Source organism: Salmo salar, chromosome ssa04 (assembly GCF_905237065.1).
Source record: "Salmo salar chromosome ssa04, Ssal_v3.1, whole genome shotgun sequence".
Classification (NCBI taxonomy): domain Eukaryota; kingdom Metazoa; phylum Chordata; class Actinopteri; order Salmoniformes; family Salmonidae; genus Salmo; species Salmo salar.
Genome location: NC_059445.1, coordinates 47,250,443 through 47,270,306, shown reverse-complemented (window position 1 = coordinate 47,270,306; position 19,864 = coordinate 47,250,443). Strand labels below are relative to the sequence as shown.

The 19,864-nt window shown below is 42.2% G+C and overlaps 1 protein-coding gene across 1 annotated transcript; it reads right to left on the bottom strand.

Moving 5' to 3' along the window:
* Positions 1-716: 716 nt before the first annotated feature.
* On the bottom strand, positions 717-19,650 carry LOC106603286 (galectin-4). The gene is made up of 8 exons (XM_014196744.2): positions 19,288-19,650; positions 7,773-7,861; positions 7,427-7,634; positions 7,143-7,268; positions 2,062-2,150; positions 1,716-1,923; positions 1,432-1,557; positions 717-1,237 (listed from the first exon to the last, which is right to left on the bottom strand). Exons 1-8 carry the CDS (start codon positions 19,315-19,317, stop codon positions 1,196-1,198), a joined length of 918 nt encoding a protein of 305 aa, XP_014052219.2. The 5' UTR covers positions 19,318-19,650; the 3' UTR covers positions 717-1,195.
* Positions 19,651-19,864: the final 214 nt, after the last annotated feature.

Here is a 19,864-nt window from a genome sequence, read left to right as displayed (position 1 = left end):
TTCACCTCCTGATTATGACTAACAATGTTAGAATAAAAAATTAAAACAAGGCTTAAACATGTTCGCTCTCTCGTCTGCAGATATGTTTTGATGTGAGAGAGGATGCCATCCCCCAGTCCCATCATCGCCAGCTAACCTGCTTTTAAGAAACTTCGTGCCGACTAGACGCTATTATGTAATTGTGACGAACTGAGAGAATATTTGGGTAGCACTTGGATTCATTAATTATATGCTGCCTTCCCTGCACCTATATTCTTACCTCTTTCCCTTTGTCTCATACACCTCCTTTCTTCCTCTGTTTTTATAATGCACAAGAGATTGAACTTTTATTTATATTACAATTATAAATGTGCATTTATAACACTTGGATAATGAACTTCTTTCAAAATGTTTCACATTCTCTACTGGTTGAAGTAGTAAAACTCAGGATAGGTGATCAGATTAATGCAGATGAAGGGCATTAGATTCTGCGATTAACTGGTTTTAGAGTATTTACATGATGCATAGGAAATGTAGTGTACTGTTTAAATATATATGAATTACAAATCAGCCTTTAACTAGTTAAATCATTTCCCCTAGTCTATTCGTTACAATGTGTAACCATTGTCCAAGGACCAAGATTGGTTAACACTGTTGAAGTGTATAATTGTAAGGCAGACACATCATCATTCAAAGACTGGAATTTGATATGACTGAAATAATCTCAAAGACACTCATACCTGAACTGCACCTTTATTTTCCAAGGTAGAGCACATGATCAGTTACTATATTAAATGTACAGGTTACAATGTGGGGATGGATCTCATGCATGGTAATAACTACATGTATATACAACTTGCATCCTTGGCACAAAGTTATATTATATTCTACTCAATCCATAGGCTTCATTAAAATGTCTTTCAGACGGTTCTGAAGTTGACACAACTGGCTATGATAGTTGAGGTTCATAGATTGGTAGACATTAGTTCAGAACCTAATGTTTGGGTCCATACACAGATCAGCTAGATAGCTAGCTACACATCCATAGGCATACAGGTATTTTTATCCTCCACTGCACAATAAGCAAGAACATAGCTAGCTACGTTATTTCATCTATCTGCATTGCATGGCAAATATCAGCAAGGCAAGCTTACAAAATTGTACATTCAATTTGCAGTAAATGCTTTAGCTAGCTGGATTCTTTACATCCACTGATTCACATTACGACAGCCTGGTTTGCTGGTTGTTTCTGGAGTCCCTAAAATATTAAACAACCAGAATTACAATTTCATACGCATGTCACAACACACAAAGCTAGCTGGCTAATGTTATCTAGCTTACTCGAGATTTTCAGAAATGACCTTTATAATAAAAAAAATGCATAATAGTTTCTCCAAAATACTGCAAAGATGTACAGTATTCTCCCAAACGGAGGACCTGTCAGATACTCACTGTCACTGCAGGGTTGGAGAAGGCAATGCATTCGATCTCCACATCCCCATACACAAAGATGGTGTCCACTCTGGTGATTAACATCCGGTGCAGGTACTCCATGAAGTGGACACCATTCACAATCACCTGAGATAAGACCGGATTCAGGAGGCAAAAAAATCAATGGCACGGAGGGAAAATAATAAGGGCTTGCATCTTTTTTTCTCTAGAATAGAGATACAATTCAATAAGTAAACAGTAACACAAAAATGTGTAGCTTAAGTATCAGTGATAAGTCACCTTACCGAATATGAATCTCGGTTGACCAGGAATATGAGGGTAAATCGTTCCTCCTGGGTCATGGGTATATAATATTTACGCTCCTCTGGGCCCCACTTAGAGCACAGCATGGTGTTGCAGGCCACATGGTGTTTGGATTCATCATATCGGGGGTTGAAGTGGAGGGCTACGTCAGGTTTATCTTCTGAGCCACATTGCAAATTCACATGAAACCTACAGAGAGAAGGGAGCCATATTTTTAAGTGATTAGTTTCAACAAGATCCCTTCTGTGCTGATAGTGAGTGACAGGACTGAGCTAAAGACATGGCTGTCCTACGGTGAAAAAGACATGTACTACTAGGTCGGTTTACCTGCGGGCTCCTGGCAGGACTCTCCCTGTCACGGTGATGGTCTTCCCCTCATGCAGACCTCCCTGGATAGAGCCTGTGAATGGCACGCTCTAGGGCATGAAGCAAAAACATTTGACCAGACTGGGTAGCTAATCTCGCTCACCAGCTAGTAGCTAGGTAGTCTGCCTGATAAGGCTAGGGACATTGCAAAACTAACATTAACAATGACCACATCAAGCATTTTGTAACCTATAACAATCTAAGGTGGGTTGCACCAACATGGATTAACTCTTAAACTGGTGTAGCAGGCTCAAGGGTGTGGGGGTTTCCACATCACTAAGTTCAATAACAAAATTCACCAGTAGCACAACTAGAATGCAAATGGGGGAGTTTATTAGGGATTTCTGTACACTGGGGAAGAAGGGGGAATTCACCAATTACTTCAGTCCACAAGCTGTTCTCGTTGTCCGTTCAGTTCTCCAGCGGTAACCCTAAAACTCAGGTCCTCAGCCAATCCGGTACACAAAGGGGGTAATTCGACAGTCCAGGTCACAACAGTTAATCTCACAGATATTGTTCTCTTCGTAACGTTCTCTTTATAACCCACATTTCTCTCTCCATTCTCTGCCCCTTTGTGTAGGCTGCTTCCTCCTTTATCCCCAAGCACTCCCTGACTTAATGATCCACAGCCTCGCCTCGTTGGGGCAGGAAGTCCATGTAAGGCTCAGGGGTGGAGCCAGCGGGCTGCAAGATCTCTCCCCTCAATAACCACTCCCCTCACCTCTCCCTGCCATCTGCCACACTGGGTTAAATCAAGGTTTATCTATTCATCTTTTTGCACCAAATTTTAAACCTAGTTTTAAATTAATCTTAGTTAAATCCTTTAGTTTTCACTTTAAACCTAGATACATTTTAAGCCTGTTGCTGAATTATTATTATTTTTTTTTAAATATAAACTTAGATTGGAGGCTAATTCTAAACTGACACTTGAGATAGTTTAACTGATAAAATGGCAGCCTATCCACCGTGGAGAGATTAAAATGACAGAGTTCGTCAGAGAATAATTAGTGACAGGTTGAATCCTGTTGAGTTTAATGATAATGATGAGTTTTCAAGGAGATACCGCTTCTCCAAGGACCCTGTAATGCAACTGGAAAGAAAGGTTGGACCAACCATTAAGCATGGGAGTGATAGGAACGAGGCTGTACCCCCACTACTTCAGCTCCTGGTGGCCCTACGGTTCTACGTAACTGGATGTTTCCATATGGTCGTTGGGGATCTTTGTGGACTCCACAAGTCAACTGTCTGCAGGATTGTAGTCAGTGTCCAGTGCTATTGCCGGTCTGAAGAATCAGTACATAAGGTTGAATCCTACAGAGGAAACAGCAGCTGGATTTTACAGGAGAGCGAGATTCCAAGGTGTACTAGGGGCAATAGACAACACGCATTCCTATTCCCAACCCTGGTGGTGAGAACGGAGAACTATTCCGTAATGGTGAAAGGTTACTGCTCCATCAACGTGCAGGCTGTTTGTGACAAAGGTCAGCTCACCAACATTGTAGCTAGATGGCCAGGATCCACCCATGATTGCAGAATCTTTGACAATAGTCATCTGTGTGCAATGCTGGAAAGGGGGGCATATGAAGGCCACCTACTAGGTGACAATGGATATGCCTGTCGTGGGTGCCTTATGACTCCCCTTTTAAACCCCCAGACACCTGAAGAGAGAGAATGCAACACCTCTCATATCCTGGTAAGAATTGTCATTGAAAAAGTTTTTGGAGTGTGGAGAAAAAAAAGATTCCCCTGCCTAGAGGGGCTCCGCACAAAGATGGACACTACACTGACAATCATTATTGCAGTGGCGGTTTTGTATAACTTTGGCAAGAGACAAGGACACAAGCTACCTGAGGAGGCTGAAGAGGACCTACCTGAGGAGAATGAAGAAGATGGCCAGGTGCAACATGCTGCCAATGCAAATGGGAATGCTGTGAGGGGAACCTTGATTGAGAACCATTTTGCAGCCTAAGGTGTGTATAATGTGACATTGGTAACATGTAAAAAGCAATATATTTTGATCGACAAGTACAATTCCTAATTAGGCTATCTGTATTCAAATGTATTATTAAGACATTTATATTCTCAATACCATACAGGGTGGAACTAGAAGCACCAGAACACAAGAGTGGGGATAAGACTGGAGGACACAAAATTGTTCAGTGCGGTGTAATTTGACTATAATGAAGACTGCTTCTTGTGAGGTTTTCTGTCCTCAGATAAAGAGAGCTATGAAAGCCTGTCTACACATAAAGAGGTCCCAATGAAGAGCAGTGGTTCTCAGTCCTGGTCCTGGGGACTCAAAGGGGTGCATATTTTTGTTTTGCTTTAGCACTGCACAGCTGACTCAAATGATCAAGTCATCATCAAGCTTCGAGTGGTATTTATGCATTGATTTGTGATGCTATCCTTGATATGATCCTGTTATTGTCACATGCACATGTGTGCGCCCATGCATCTATCAATCCAATGTTATCATGATTTGTTATCAGGGATATTATACTTTAGTAATCCACAATGACCCGGTGTAAAAGTCTAATAATGACATTGTCTTCCATATTCCTAGATCCCTTGTAACTGGAGATTGCTTCAAAACGATTGCCTACAGTTAACGTGTAGGGCACTGCAAGGTTGGGTGACCAGGGCCATCTGGGACTGCCTCCTGGAGGAATTAAGGTGTGTGAAGGCTACCTGTGTCCTGCATAACTTCATGAGGATGGACACGAGGACCAGGAAGGGATCTGCACCTCGCCGCCGTGTGCCAGAGGGGAACTCTGCTGCTCTGCAGGATGTTTCAAGGATGGGGTCCAACAACGCAGCAAGAGGCAATCCGTGTGCGGGAGATCTTCACCTCCTACTTCTTCGAAGAGGGTTCTGTTCCCTGGCAACACCATAGACTACACTATGCACAACCAAAGGCTATTTTAAGAGCCATTCACATTGCAATAAGAGTATTCTTCCATTTACTTAGCTATGTCAACTGCAGTTATTCAATTCCCAGTTTCTCTCCCTTTGATTTCTACTTCTCAGGTGAGGGTGCTGTGATGTCTGTACAAAAACAAAACAATGAGACACCCTATAACCCACACACTCATGTATCAATCTGATTGATGGATTGTGTTGTGCAGTAAGCAGGCTCAGGTGTAATACTGTGGCTCCTTCCACCTTCAAAGAATAGGCAAGAGGGCCAACCATGGAGAATAGTAAAACACTTCATTATTTCTATAACTACGCTATATTGTTTGTCCTCGTGTGCCCGTTTGTTTTTCAGCATAAAGTACTCAGCAGCCACTTAGTGTGGTGTGGACACCAGGTGAGGCCACACATATTCATGTTGAACACTGTCTCTTTAACTACCTTATTTTCTCAATTACAGTCTCTCTCCTTCATCCCTCTCTCTTCTCCCTAAATCCTCTAGGTTATATCAGCTGTGTCGGTGAACCCCTCCTGCATCTGAACTGGCTACATAGAGGGCACAGCATGATCAGAGGTGAGGTCACTTGGTCAGGTCAACAGGAACTATTATTAAAGAGATGCTTTACATTGAAATACAGATAGATGTAGTAGTCCCAGAGTTAATGATCCAAGGTCAGTTTTGCATTTCACCTCCTGATTATGACTAACAATGTTAGAATAAAAAATTAAAACAAGGCTTAAACATGTTCGCTCTCTCGTCTGCAGATATGTTTTGATGTGAGAGAGGATGCCATCCCCCAGTCCCATCATCGCCAGCTAACCTGCTTTTAAGAAACTTCGTGCCGACTAGACGCTATTATGTAATTGTGACGAACTGAGAGAATATTTGGGTAGCACTTGGATTCATTAATTATGTGCTGCCTTCCCTGCACCTATGTTCTTACCTCTTTCCCTTTGTCTCATACACCTCCTTTCTTCCTCTGTTTTTATAATGCACAAGAGAGATTGAACTTTTATTTATATTACAATTATATTAATGATGCATTTATAACACTTGGATAATGAACGTCTTTCAAAAGAGTTTCACATTCTCTACTGGTTGAAGTAGTAAAACTCAGGATAGGTGATCAGATTAATGCAGATGAAGGGCATTAGATTCTGCGATTAACTGGTTTTAGAGTATTTACATGATGCACAGGAAGTGTAGTGTACTGTTTAAATATATATATGAATTACAAATCAGCCTTTAACTAGTTAAATCATTTCCCCTAGTCTATACGTAACAATGTGTAACCATTGTCCCAGGACCAAGATTGGTTAACGCTGTTGAAGTGTATAATTGTAAGGCAGACACAGCATCATTCAAAGACTGGAATTTTAGTGATATGACTGAAGAATAATCTCAAAGACACTCATACCTGAACTGCACCTTTATTTGCCAAGGTAGAGCACATGATCAGTGAATATATTAAATGTACAGGTTACAATGTGGGGATGGATCTCATGCATGGTAATAACTACATGTATATACAACTTGCATCCTTGGCACAAAGTTATATTATATTCTACTCAATCCATAGGCTTCATTAAAATGTCTTTCAGACGGTTCTGAAGTTGACACAACTGGCTATGATAGTTGAGGTTCATAGATTGGTAGACATTAGTTCAGAACCTAATGTTTGGGTCCATACACAGATCAGCTAGATAGCTAGCTACACATCCATAGGCATACAGGTATTTTTATCCTCCACTGCACAATAAGCAAGAACATAGCTAGCTACGTTATTTCATCTATCTGCATTGCATGGCAAATATCAGCAAGGCAAGCTTACAAAATTGTACATTCAATTTGCAGTAAATGCTTTAGCTAGCTGGATTCTTTACATCCACTGATTCACATTACGACAGCCTGGTTTGCTGGTTGTTTCTGGAGTCCCTAAAATATTAAACAACCAGAATTACAATTTCATACGCATGTCACAACACACAAAGCTAGCTGGCTAATGTTATCTAGCTTACTCGAGATTTTCAGAAATGACCTTTATAATAAAAAAATGCATAATAGTTTCTCCAAAATACTGCAAAGATGTACAGTATTCTCCCAAACGGAGGACCTGTCAGATACTCACTGTCACTGCAGGGTTGGAGAAGGCAATGCATTCGATCTCCACATCCCCATACACAAAGATGGTGTCCACTCTGGTGATTAACATCCGGTGCAGGTACTCCATGAAGTGGACACCATTCACAATCACCTGAGATAAGACCGGATTCAGGAGGCAAAAAAATCAATGGCACGGAGGGAAAATAATAAGGGCTTGCATCTTTTTTTCTCTAGAATAGAGATACAATTCAATAAGTAAACAGTAACACAAAAATGTGTAGCTTAAGTATCAGTGATAAGTCACCTTACCGAATATGAATCTCGGTTGACCAGGAATATGAGGGTAAATCGTTCCTCCTGGGTCATGGGTATATAATATTTACGCTCCTCTGGGCCCCACTTAGAGCACAGCATGGTGTTGCAGGCCACATGGTGTTTGGATTCATCATATCGGGGGTTGAAGTGGAGGGCTACGTCAGGTTTATCTTCTGAGCCACATTGCAAATTCACATGAAACCTACAGAGAGAAGGGAGCCATATTTTTAAGTGATTAGTTTCAACAAGATCCCTTCTGTGCTGATAGTGAGTGACAGGACTGAGCTAAAGACATGGCTGTCCTACGGTGAAAAAGACATGTACTACTAGGTCGGTTTACCTGCGGGCTCCTGGCAGGACTCTCCCTGTCACGGTGATGGTCTTCCCCTCATGCAGACCTCCCTGGATAGAGCCTGTGAATGGCACGCTCTAGGGCATGAAGCAAAAAACATTTGACCAGACTGGGTAGCTAATCTCGCTCACCAGCTAGTAGCTAGGTAGTCTGCCTGATAAGGCTAGGGACATTGCAAAACTAACATTAACAATGACCACATCAAGCATTTTGTAACCTATAACAATCTAAGGTGGGTTGCACCAACATGGATTAACTCTTAAACTGGTGTAGCAGGCTCAAGGGTGTGGGGTTTCCACATCACTAAGTTCAATAACAAAATTCACCAGTAGCACAACTAGAATGCAAATGGGGAGTTTATTAGGGATTTCTGTACACTGGGGAAGAAGGGGGAATTCACCAATTACTTCAGTCCACAAGCTGTTCTCGTTGTCCGTTCAGTTCTCCAGCGGTAACCCTAAAACTCAGGTCCTCAGCCAATCCGGTACACAAAGGGGGTAATTCGACAGTCCAGGTCACAACAGTTAATCTCACAGATATTGTTCTCTTCGTAACGTTCTCTTTATAACCCACATTTCTCTCTCCATTCTCTGCCCCTTTGTGTAGGCTGCTTCCTCCTTTATCCCCAAGCACTCCCTGACTTAATGATCCACAGCCTCGCCTCGTTGGGGCAGGAAGTCCATGTAAGGCTCAGGGGTGGAGCCAGCGGGCTGCAAGATCTCTCCCCTCAATAACCACTCCCCTCACCTCTCCCTGCCATCTGCCACACTGGGTTAAATCAAGGTTTATCTATTCATCTTTTTGCACCAAATTTTAAACCTAGTTTTAAATTAATCTTAGTTAAATCCTTTAGTTTTCACTTTAAACCTAGATACATTTTAAGCCTGTTGCTGAATTATTATTATTTTTTTTTAAATATAAACTTAGATTGGAGGCTAATTCTAAACTGACACTTGAGATAGTTTAACTGATAAAATGGCAGCCTATCCACCGTGGAGAGATTAAAATGACAGAGTTCGTCAGAGAATAATTAGTGACAGGTTGAATCCTGTTGAGTTTAATGATAATGATGAGTTTTCAAGGAGATACCGCTTCTCCAAGGACCCTGTAATGCAACTGGAAAGAAAGGTTGGACCAACCATTAAGCATGGGAGTGATAGGAACGAGGCTGTACCCCCACTACTTCAGCTCCTGGTGGCCCTACGGTTCTACGTAACTGGATGTTTCCATATGGTCGTTGGGGATCTTTGTGGACTCCACAAGTCAACTGTCTGCAGGATTGTAGTCAGTGTCCAGTGCTATTGCCGGTCTGAAGAATCAGTACATAAGGTTGAATCCTACAGAGGAAACAGCAGCTGGATTTTACAGGAGAGCGAGATTCCAAGGTGTACTAGGGGCAATAGACAACACGCATTCCTATTCCCAACCCTGGTGGTGAGAACGGAGAACTATTCCGTAATGGTGAAAGGTTACTGCTCCATCAACGTGCAGGCTGTTTGTGACAAAGGTCAGCTCACCAACATTGTAGCTAGATGGCCAGGATCCACCCATGATTGCAGAATCTTTGACAATAGTCATCTGTGTGCAATGCTGGAAAGGGGGGCATATGAAGGCCACCTACTAGGTGACAATGGATATGCCTGTCGTGGGTGCCTTATGACTCCCCTTTTAAACCCCCAGACACCTGAAGAGAGAGAATGCAACACCTCTCATATCCTGGTAAGAATTGTCATTGAAAAAGTTTTTGGAGTGTGGAGAAAAAAAAGATTCCCCTGCCTAGAGGGGCTCCGCACAAAGATGGACACTACACTGACAATCATTATTGCAGTGGCGGTTTTGTATAACTTTGGCAAGAGACAAGGACACAAGCTACCTGAGGAGGCTGAAGAGGACCTACCTGAGGAGAATGAAGAAGATGGCCAGGTGCAACATGCTGCCAATGCAAATGGGAATGCTGTGAGGGGAACCTTGATTGAGAACCATTTTGCAGCCTAAGGTGTGTATAATGTGACATTGGTAACATGTAAAAAGCAATATATTTTGATCGACAAGTACAATTCCTAATTAGGCTATCTGTATTCAAATGTATTATTAAGACATTTATATTCTCAATACCATACAGGGTGGAACTAGAAGCACCAGAACACAAGAGTGGGGATAAGACTGGAGGACACAAAATTGTTCAGTGCGGTGTAATTTGACTATAATGAAGACTGCTTCTTGTGAGGTTTTCTGTCCTCAGATAAAGAGAGCTATGAAAGCCTGTCTACACATAAAGAGGTCCCAATGAAGAGCAGTGGTTCTCAGTCCTGGTCCTGGGGACTCAAAGGGGTGCATATTTTTGTTTTGCTTTAGCACTGCACAGCTGACTCAAATGATCAAGTCATCATCAAGCTTCGAGTGGTATTTATGCATTGATTTGTGATGCTATCCTTGATATGATCCTGTTATTGTCACATGCACATGTGTGCGCCCATGCATCTATCAATCCAATGTTATCATGATTTGTTATCAGGGATATTATACTTTAGTAATCCACAATGACCCGGTGATGTAAAAGTCTAATAATTACATTATCTTCCATATTCCTAGACCCCTTGTAACTGGAGATTGCTTCAAAACGATTGCTTACAGTTAACGTGTAGGGCACTGCAAGGTTGGGTGACCAGGGCCATCTGGGACTGCCTCCTGGAGGAATTCAGGTGTGTGAAGGCTACCTGTGTCCTGCATAACTTCATGAGGATGGACACGAGGACCAGGAAGGGATCTGCACCTCGCCGCCGTGTGCCAGAGGGGAACTCTGCTGCTCTGCAGGATGTTTCAAGGATGGGGTCCAACAACGCAGCAAGAGGCAATCCGTGTGCGGGAGATCTTCACCTCCTACTTCTTCGAAGAGGGTTCTGTTCCCTGGTAACACCATAGACTACACTATGCACAACCAAAGGCTATTTTAAGAGCCATTCACATTGCAATAAGAGTATTCTTCCATTTACTTAGCTATGTCAACTGCAGTTATTCAATTCCCAGTTTCTCTCCCTTTGATTTCTACTTCTCAGGTGAGGGTGCTGTGATGTCTGTACAAAAACAAAACAATGAGACACCCTATAACCCACACACTCATGTATCAATCTGATTGATGGATTGTGTTGTGCAGTAAGCAGGCTCAGGTGTAATACTGTGGCTCCTTCCACCTTCAAAGAATAGGCAAGAGGGCCAACCATGGAGAATAGTAAAACACTTCATTATTTCTATTACTACGCTATATTGTTTGTCCTCGTGTGTCCGTTTTTCAGCATAAAGTACTCTGCAGCCACTTAGTGTGGTGTGGACACCAGGTGAGGCCACACATATTCCTGTTGAACACTGTCTCTTTAACTACCTTATTTTCTCAATTACAGTCTCTCTCCTTCACTTCATCCCTCTATGTTCTTCTCCCTAAATCCTCTAGGTTATATCAGCTGTGTCGCTGAACCCCTCCCCCTCCCGCATCTGAACTGGCTACATAAAAATGTAGAATCAGGAACAGATATAGCCCTTGGTTCACTCCAGACCTGACTGCCCTTGACCAGCACAAAAACATCCTGTGGCGTACTGCACTAGCATCGAATAGCCCCCGCGGTATGCAACTTTTCAGGGAAGTTAGGAACCAATATACACAGGCAGTCAGGAAAGCAAAGGCTAGCTTTTTCAAACAGAAATTTGCATCCTGTAGCACAAACTCAAAAAAGTTCTGGGACACTGTAAAGTCCATGGAGAATAAGAACACCTCCTCCCAGCTGCCCACTGCACTGAGGCTAGGAAACACTGTCACCACCGATAAATCCACGATAATTGAGAATTTCAATAAGCATTTTTCTACGGCTGGCCATGCTTTCCATCTGGCTACCCCTACCCCGGTCAACAGCCCTGCACCCCCCACAGCAACTCGCCCAAGCCTCCCCTATTTCTCCTTCACCCAAATCCAGTTACCTGATGTTCTGAAAGAACTGCAAAACCTGGACCCCTACAAATCAGCCAGGCTAGACAATCTGGACCCTCTCTTTCTAAAATTATCTGCCGAAATTGTTGCAACCCCTATGACTAGCCTGTTCAACCTCTCTTTCGTATCGTCTGAGATTCCCAAAGATTGGAAAGCTGCCGCAGTCATCTCCCTCTTCATCGGGGGAGACACTCTAGACCTGGGGTGTCAAACTCAAATACCCAGTGGGCCAAAATGTAAAACCTGAACAAAGTCGCGGGCCAACATTGAACAAATGAACATTTTAATATTGACCCAAACAAGTTTTGCTTTAACATTGAATATGGAACAAGCATCGCTTATTACCATACAATATATAATTTAATAGTGGAGAAATGCAAAATCGAATTTCAAATGAAAAAACACATCAATGGCATTCATTTATTAAATAAATAAAATTTAAATAAAAATCGTATGCCTCTTTTCTATTTGCAGCCTTCTGATTTAAATACCAAAATAAACTTTTTCCACTGGCTAATAATTTTACAAATAAAATGATAATAAATCAATCAACCATTCAAGCCCATGCCTTGTAGCAAGAAAAAGTGCACAAAGAAAACGTTAATTATTGCACACTGATCTAATCTGATGTGCCCAAGCCAGATACCTGGCATCTCTTCTTGGATGCTAGTTCATCAATGTCTGGGCTCAGGCTCTGAGCTGAAGAAATCCTCAGTATCGAGTGAAGGTGTTCATCAGTCAGACGTCTCCTGTGAGCTGTTTTGGTCATCTTCATTGAGGAGAAAAGTTGCTCGCATAGATAAGTGCTGCCGAACATGGAGAGCATCTGAGCAGCTTGGGTGCGGAGCTGAGGCATTGTGTCAGGGATGAACCGTGGAAACTGTGCGGCGCCCACAGCATCATACTTTGACTTCAGCGTGTCGTTGCACTGGAGTTCAATCAGCTCCATTTGGATGTTGGTTGGTGCATTTTCCACATCAACTGCGAAGGGATTACTAAGCAGTTCAAACCTACATTTCTGGACATCGAAGTCGGCAAATCGCCGGCTAAACTCAGCGGCGAGAACACTGAGTTTTTCAGCAAACTGTGCGCATGGGAACACGGCGGTAGAGATCTGCGCTTTTATGGTTTGGCAGCAGGGAAAATGGCAAGGGTTTCCTTGCAGCATCTGATTCTCCCACAGGCACAGTTTAGTTTTAAAGGCCCTCACTGCAGCGTACATGTCTGTGATGATGCGCCCCCGCCCCTGAAGCTGCAGGTTCAGCGCATCGAGATGGCTCGAGATGTCACAGAGAAAGGCCAGCTCACACAGAAACTTTTGCTCCCGGAGCTCTGCTGTATCCTTCCCTTTGGTTTCCAGGAATTGACATATTTCCTCACGCAGATCGAAACATCTGTTCAGTACTTTTCCTCTGCTTAGCCATCTCACCTCTGTGTGATACGGCACGTCTGCGTATTCCGAACCACACTCCTCTAGAAAAAATTTAAACTGGCGGTGATTCAGACCTTTGGCTCTTATAAAGTTAACTACCTGTGTTACTGTGGTCATAACATGTTCCATCTTTAGGGCTTTGGCACACAGTGATTCCTGATGTATGATGTACCATGCCCACCAGTCCACTCTTTTTACCGCACATCGCTGGCGCACCATCTGTCGTTAATCCAACGAGTTTATCCCACGGCAGCTTTATTTCAGTTACACATTTGGAAACCTCCTCAAAGATTTCCTTTCCTGTGGTTGTGCCATGCATTGATTTGAATCCCAATAGCTCCTCCGTAACACACAGATTTGAGTCCACTCCACGGATGAAGACTGACAGCTGAGCAGTATCAGATGCGTCGCAGCTCTCATCCACAGCGAGGGAGAACGCAACGAAATCTTTTCCCTTTTCCATCAGCTGGTCATACAGATTGGTGGCAAGATCACATGTGCGATCAGCTACTGTGTTCCTGCTCAGGCTCACGTTTGAAAATGCTTGCTTTTTCTCTGGGCATACGAGGTCACAAACTTTCATCATGCACTTTTTCACGAACTCTCCCTCATTAAAGGGCCGGGCTGATTTTGCGATCTCTGCTGCCACTATATAACTAGCCTTTACAGCAGCCTCACTTTGTGATGTGGCTTTTTTGAACATATTCTGTTGTGAAACCAAACTTCTTTTCATCTCCTCTACTTTCTGGCTCCTTTGAGTCATGTCCAGGTCCTTGTATTTGTCATGGTGTTTCGTTTCATAGTGTCGTCTAATGTTGTACTCCTTACTTACAGCCACGTTGACTCCACAAACAAGACAAACAGGTTTGTCTTTTACATATGTAAACAGATATTCTGCCTCCCACTTGTCCAGAAAGCTCCTGTTTTCTGCCTTTCTTTTCGCCATTTTTGGGAAGGGATAGCGCGCTGACAGTTGTAGCGTCTATGTTGCTATGACTACTGTCACAGAGGAGAGGGCGTTTCTGGGTCCTGTCCTGATTGGCGCGCGAAAACAACAGCAGAGCATTATGGGATTCGTAGTGTTAGCGGTGAATGCGCTGTATAATACCGGCGGGCCAGCTCTAGTAGTAATTTGGTATTGTCTCGCGGGCCAAATATAATTACCCAGAGTTTGACACCCATGCTCTAGACCCAAACTGCTACAGACCTATATCTATCCTACCCTGTCTTTCTAAGTTCTTCGAAAGCCAAGTTAACAAATAGATCACCCACCATTTTGAATCCCACTGTACCTTCTCCGCTATGCAATCTGGTTTCCGAGCTGGTCATGGGTGCACCTCAGCCACGCCCAAGGTCCTAAACGACATCATAACCGTCATCGATGAGACATTACTGTGCTGCCATAGCACACGCTCCAGCAGGTATATTTCACTGGTCGCCCCCAAAGTCAATTCCTCGTTTGGCCGTCCCTCCTTCCAGGTCTCTGCTGCCAATGACTGGAATGAACTGCAAAAATCACTGAAGCTGGAGACTCATATCTCCCTCACTAACTTTAAGCACCAGCTGTCAGAGCAGCCCATAGATCACTGCACTTGTACATAGCCCATCTGTAAATAGCACATCCGACTACCTCATCCCCATACTGAAATGTATTTTGGTCCTTTGCACCCCAGTATCTCTACTTGCACATTCATCTTCTGCACGTCTATCACTCCAGTGTTTAATTGCTATATTGTAATTACTTCGCCACTATTATGTAATTGTGATGAACTGAGAGAATATTTGGGTAGCACTGTGATTCATTAATCATGTGCTGCCTTCCCTGCTCCTATGTTCTTACCTCTTTCCCTTTCTGTCTCTTACACCTCTCCCGCCACCTCCTCTTTCTTCCTCTGTTTTTATAATGCACAACAGATGTGTAAAGTACAGATTGAACTTAAATTTATAATATTACAATTATATTTATAATGCATGTATTTATAACACTTGGATAATGAACGTCTTTCAATAAAGAGTTTCACATTCTCTACTGGTTGAAATACACCTATCCTGTGTTTATCAGATCAGTGCAAATGAAGGGCATTAGATATTGCGATTAACTGGTTTTAGAGTATTTACATGATGCACAGGAAGTGTAGTGTACTGTTTAAATATATATATGAATTACAAATCAGCCTTTAACTAGTTAAATCCTTTTTCTAGTCTGTAAGTAACAATGTATAACCATTGTCCCAGAACCAAGATTGGTTAACGCTGTTGAAGTGTTTAATTGTAATGCAGACACAGCATCATTCAAAGACTGGAATTTGATACTCCTGGTATTGGATATGACTGAAGAATAATCTCAAAGACACTCATACCTGAACTGCACCTTTATTTGCCAAGGTAGAATACATGATCAGTGAATATATTAAATGTACAGGTTACAATACAGGTATTTTTATCCTCCACTGCACAATATGCAAGAACATAGCTAGCTACGTTATTTCATCTTTCTGCATTGCATGGCAAATATCAGCAAGGCAAGCTTACAAAATTGTACATTCAATTTGCAGTAAATGCTTTAGCTAGCTAGATTCTTTACATCCACTGATTCACATTACGACAGCCTGGTTTGCTGGTTGTTTCTGGAGTCCCTAAAATATTAAACAACCAGAATTACAATTTCATACGCATGTCACAACACACAAAGCTAGCTGGCTAATGTTAGCTTGTCACGTCCTGACCAGCAGAGGGAGTAGTTGTTTAGTATTTAGTCAGGACGTGGCAGAAGTTGTGTGTTGTATGTAGTTTCTAGTTGTTCTGTTTCTGTGTTAGTCTTGTGACTCCTGATCAGGAACAGCTGGATATCGTTGTTCCTGATTGGGAGTCATATATTAGGAGTGTGTTTTGCACCTGGGGTTTGTGGGTTGTTGTTTTAGCACTGCTTTATGTTAGCCTGCTAACTGGTCCTGTAGGTCTATTGTTACTTTGTTTTTTGTGTTCATTTTATTCTAATTAAATAGAAAGATGAGCATTCACATCCCGTCTGCGTTTTGGTCATCCATTCACCACGACAGCCGTTACATAGCTTGTCAGCTAGCTTGCTAAATCGAGATTTTCGTAAATGAACTTTATGATTAAAAACAATACTCATAATAGTTTGTCTCTACATGAACTAACATATTCCTGTCAACAGTACGTTTTGCATGATTCGTTATGACGTTATTATCACTTCCATTCCTTCAGCCATCTTTGCTGAAGAAAGTCCAAATACGGCCCAAACACTTAATAGACACACCCTCGTCCACTTAGCCTCGTCCACTTAGCCTCGCCTTATGCCTTTGGGGAATCCCCGTCGTCAACTTGGTCGGTAGTCCAAATGATTAGCCAAGCAAGGGAAGTTTGCAATGTAAGCCCCTCAGCCCTCGTTTTAAGTTGGCTTTGCGAGTGTATATTTATGTTCACTCCGGGACGTGAAACTCCAGGCTAACGTTAGTTAGCTAATTTATTTGCTAGCTATCATACAGTAGGTGTAACGTTATATTAATAATTATATTTAATATAAGTATACATGCAATCATAATTGACTGTAGCGCATATAAAGCACCCAGGGGCGGAAATCCCGGGGGGGACGGGGGGACACGACCCCCCCCCATCCTGGGAAAAATATGATTTGTCCCCCCCAATATATCACTGAAACATAACTATGTAATTTAAATAATATTATTAATACGCAATGAAAGCAATTGTGCTGATTATAGACACTTAATAGCTCGTTTTTAAGTTTCAAAAGATTGCGACCCCCCCCCACCCTTTGCCTCACAATGGTTTGATCCACTGCTAGTTCCTTAGCTTGCGAGGTAACGTAGAGGTCGTACCTACTGTCTGAAAGGCACTCAATGCACGTAACTGACGTGAGGTTAATCCAGTCAATCGCGCACACACACTAGCTGAATATGCAGAGCTAGCGCGCAAATATGAACTATTAAGCTAGCTAGTACCTATTCCATTTATGTGGCGTCGTCAAAGATGGAATCTTTGCTATCGTCAATTTATTCCAAGATCAGCATGCATGTAAGTTAGTGCTTCAAAGTCCCTGTGATAAGGTTAGCGATAAACTGAACAGAACTACACTCTCTTCTACCATTGTTTTAAATATATTTAATGGTCTCGTTGCAAAAGCTAAATTGTCGCAAGGGAACTTTTATTTATATATTTTATTTCACCTTTATTTAACCCGGGTAGCAAAGATTATAGCAAACACCCCTGAATTGGTGCTCGCTAGCTTTGCAAATTCAGCTATTGTTAGAAGCCAGCCAATATGAAACAAACGATTAAAATTACAAAAGGTTGCAGCATATGTTGTGTAAATGGTGAACTCATACAGCTGTCAACTCTTGTCACTGCAATCCGTTTCACATTTGCTAGCTACCTTTTAGATCGAAGCCCAAATAGAATGATAGAAGATAAGATGATAGAAGCCCATCTCCTACTGTAAATAACCTACATACTGTGTGTGTGTAGCCAACCAGGTAGAAAAATGGCAGAAAAAAGATGGACATCAGAGTATTTTTCAGTACACCAAAACGCAAAGTAAGAACCCTAGTAGCCTAATATCTCAAAGACTAGTTGATAAAATGTTCATAAGAAAGAAATGAAATTCTAATGGAAATGTTTCACAATGATGTCATTAGGCAGAGCAGGCAACAGATGGCACACAGACAGCAGAGTTGGGGACAGATATGCAGGGACAGACTGGCAGAGACAGGGAATCTCAGGTAAGTTTGTTGAGTCTTTGTTTGGCAACATTATGAAAGGTTCTCAATTTTTTTTACTTGTAAAATAGGAACATAATTGGGAAATGCCATGGATACCCCCACTCTCAACTTAAACTGGTGACTGAACTAAGATTTGTTAAAGGCAATGGTATTGCTGTTGTGATTAGTTGTGTAGTTTTGGGTACCGGTAGTTAGGAGTACGGCAAACACCTTATTTCTTTGGTTCCTCAATATACATTTACCATATTAAACGTAGGCTATGTGTTGCAGCACTACTTTTGGTGTCCCCCTCAGGAATTGCTCTTGAGAAAATGTAATGTAATTGTCCCCTCCAAAGTTGATATCAGATTTTCGCCCCTGAAAGCACCCACACGTTACCGGTGGATGACACCGTTCATCCCGCGATGATTGTTTTAACATTGTAGTGAAGTAAGTTAGTTTTAACGTGCATTATAGTCAATGATATTTAACAGTTATTTATGTTTACTAAATATTGGTGGGCCGAGTTGTCCGTCGTCATCAGAGGGGTTATGGAGAGGGGCAAACTGCTGGGGAATCATCTCTCAAATCTTCTTGGAGAGAGGATCAATTCCCTTGGACGGAGGCCCCCCTCCGGTCTGAAATAGCACTCGGCTCTGTCGCATCCTTTTTTGCTTTCGCTTTTACATTTTTCCAGCACGCCTTCATTTGATTTGGGTCCCTCTTTTCTTTAATCCGTGTCGATCCATTAAATCTGTCGCATAAAATGGCCCAGGTGTCTTCCTCCTTTTTGACAGTCGTGTTGTCTGTCTTTTTATCCTCCAGTACATTCCTAAATTCCTCCATCAGTTTGGACGAGGTTTTCATAAGTGGAGAAATGGTGGTGCCACAGATCTCGGATTAATTATAAACCTAGATTTACAAAACCTAGATTATCTCTAATCCTAGATTAATTAAAAACATGTCGGTGCAACCCACCCTAAAAGGTTATAGTTTCCTTTCTTCTTACCTTCTTTCATTAATTATATCAATCACTTAAGTTTTTAGGTGTCAAAGGTGGATATGAAAATGACAGGAAATATACACAGACCTATTGAATGTTTTTCAGTCCTGTTCCTGGGGAACCCATTTTTATTCTAGTCCACTAAATGCATCACTAACAGACCCATTGCACCTGATTTTAGTTGCATCGGATGTGCTAGTGCGTGCTGGGCTAGAGGGAAATCTGTGGGTCCAGGATATAAAAATATTGTGTAACATTACACCAAAATGAGGTATCAAAATGACTCCCAAAACTCACACATAATGGGGCCTGAAAAGTACATGTAAATAATGTCAAAGTAGAATTCTTACCGGATTGCAGAAGGGTTGCTGATAATCCATGCTGCAGTGTGGCTCTGATCTGTCTGTTTGACTTTATGGTGAATCTAGAGAGTGCAGCACGTAGACGTTCTCGGCGGTTCTCTTCTGCCACGTCTATACATTTCTCTCACAATGACTCATGCGGTCATCATTGATTTACACTAATTGAAACACGGTCAAGCCATCTGCTTTTCTTTTTTCTTTTTGCACTGTCTCTATGCATTCTCAAACCCAGCTCAATTAATCTCTACCACTGTGTCACTGAGTCATCATAATGCTTTAGCAAATTTACATTATACAAGTGGCAGTGGTAGACATAATGTAAGTAACCTAATTTATGTCCCTCTAACTTCCCGAATGCCTCTGCTGATCCTACAGCTATTGTATGCCGCAATCACGTGACTATGAACCAGTTTGCCGCAATCACGTGTCTATGAACCAGATTTATGCTGTTAGCACTGAGACGGTGTGCCCTAGTAGGAAGTCCACTGTGTGCAGCTCACCATGCACTAACATAAATAACATGAGAATATCTACTTCTGCTAAGCTTCCCAGTAAAGCAATGAAA

Coding starts and splice junctions, on each gene's coding strand:
- LOC106603286 (XM_014196744.2), bottom strand. CDS start 19,317: ATGGATTATCAGCAACCCTTCTGCAATCCG. Junction 2,151..7,142: donor TCTCCAACCCTGCAGTGACA/GTGAGTATCTGA, acceptor TTCATGCCCTAG/AGCGTGCCATTCACAGGCTC. Junction 1,558..1,715: donor TCAACCGAGATTCATATTCG/GTAAGGTGACTT, acceptor GTCTTATCTCAG/GTGATTGTGAATGGTGTCCA.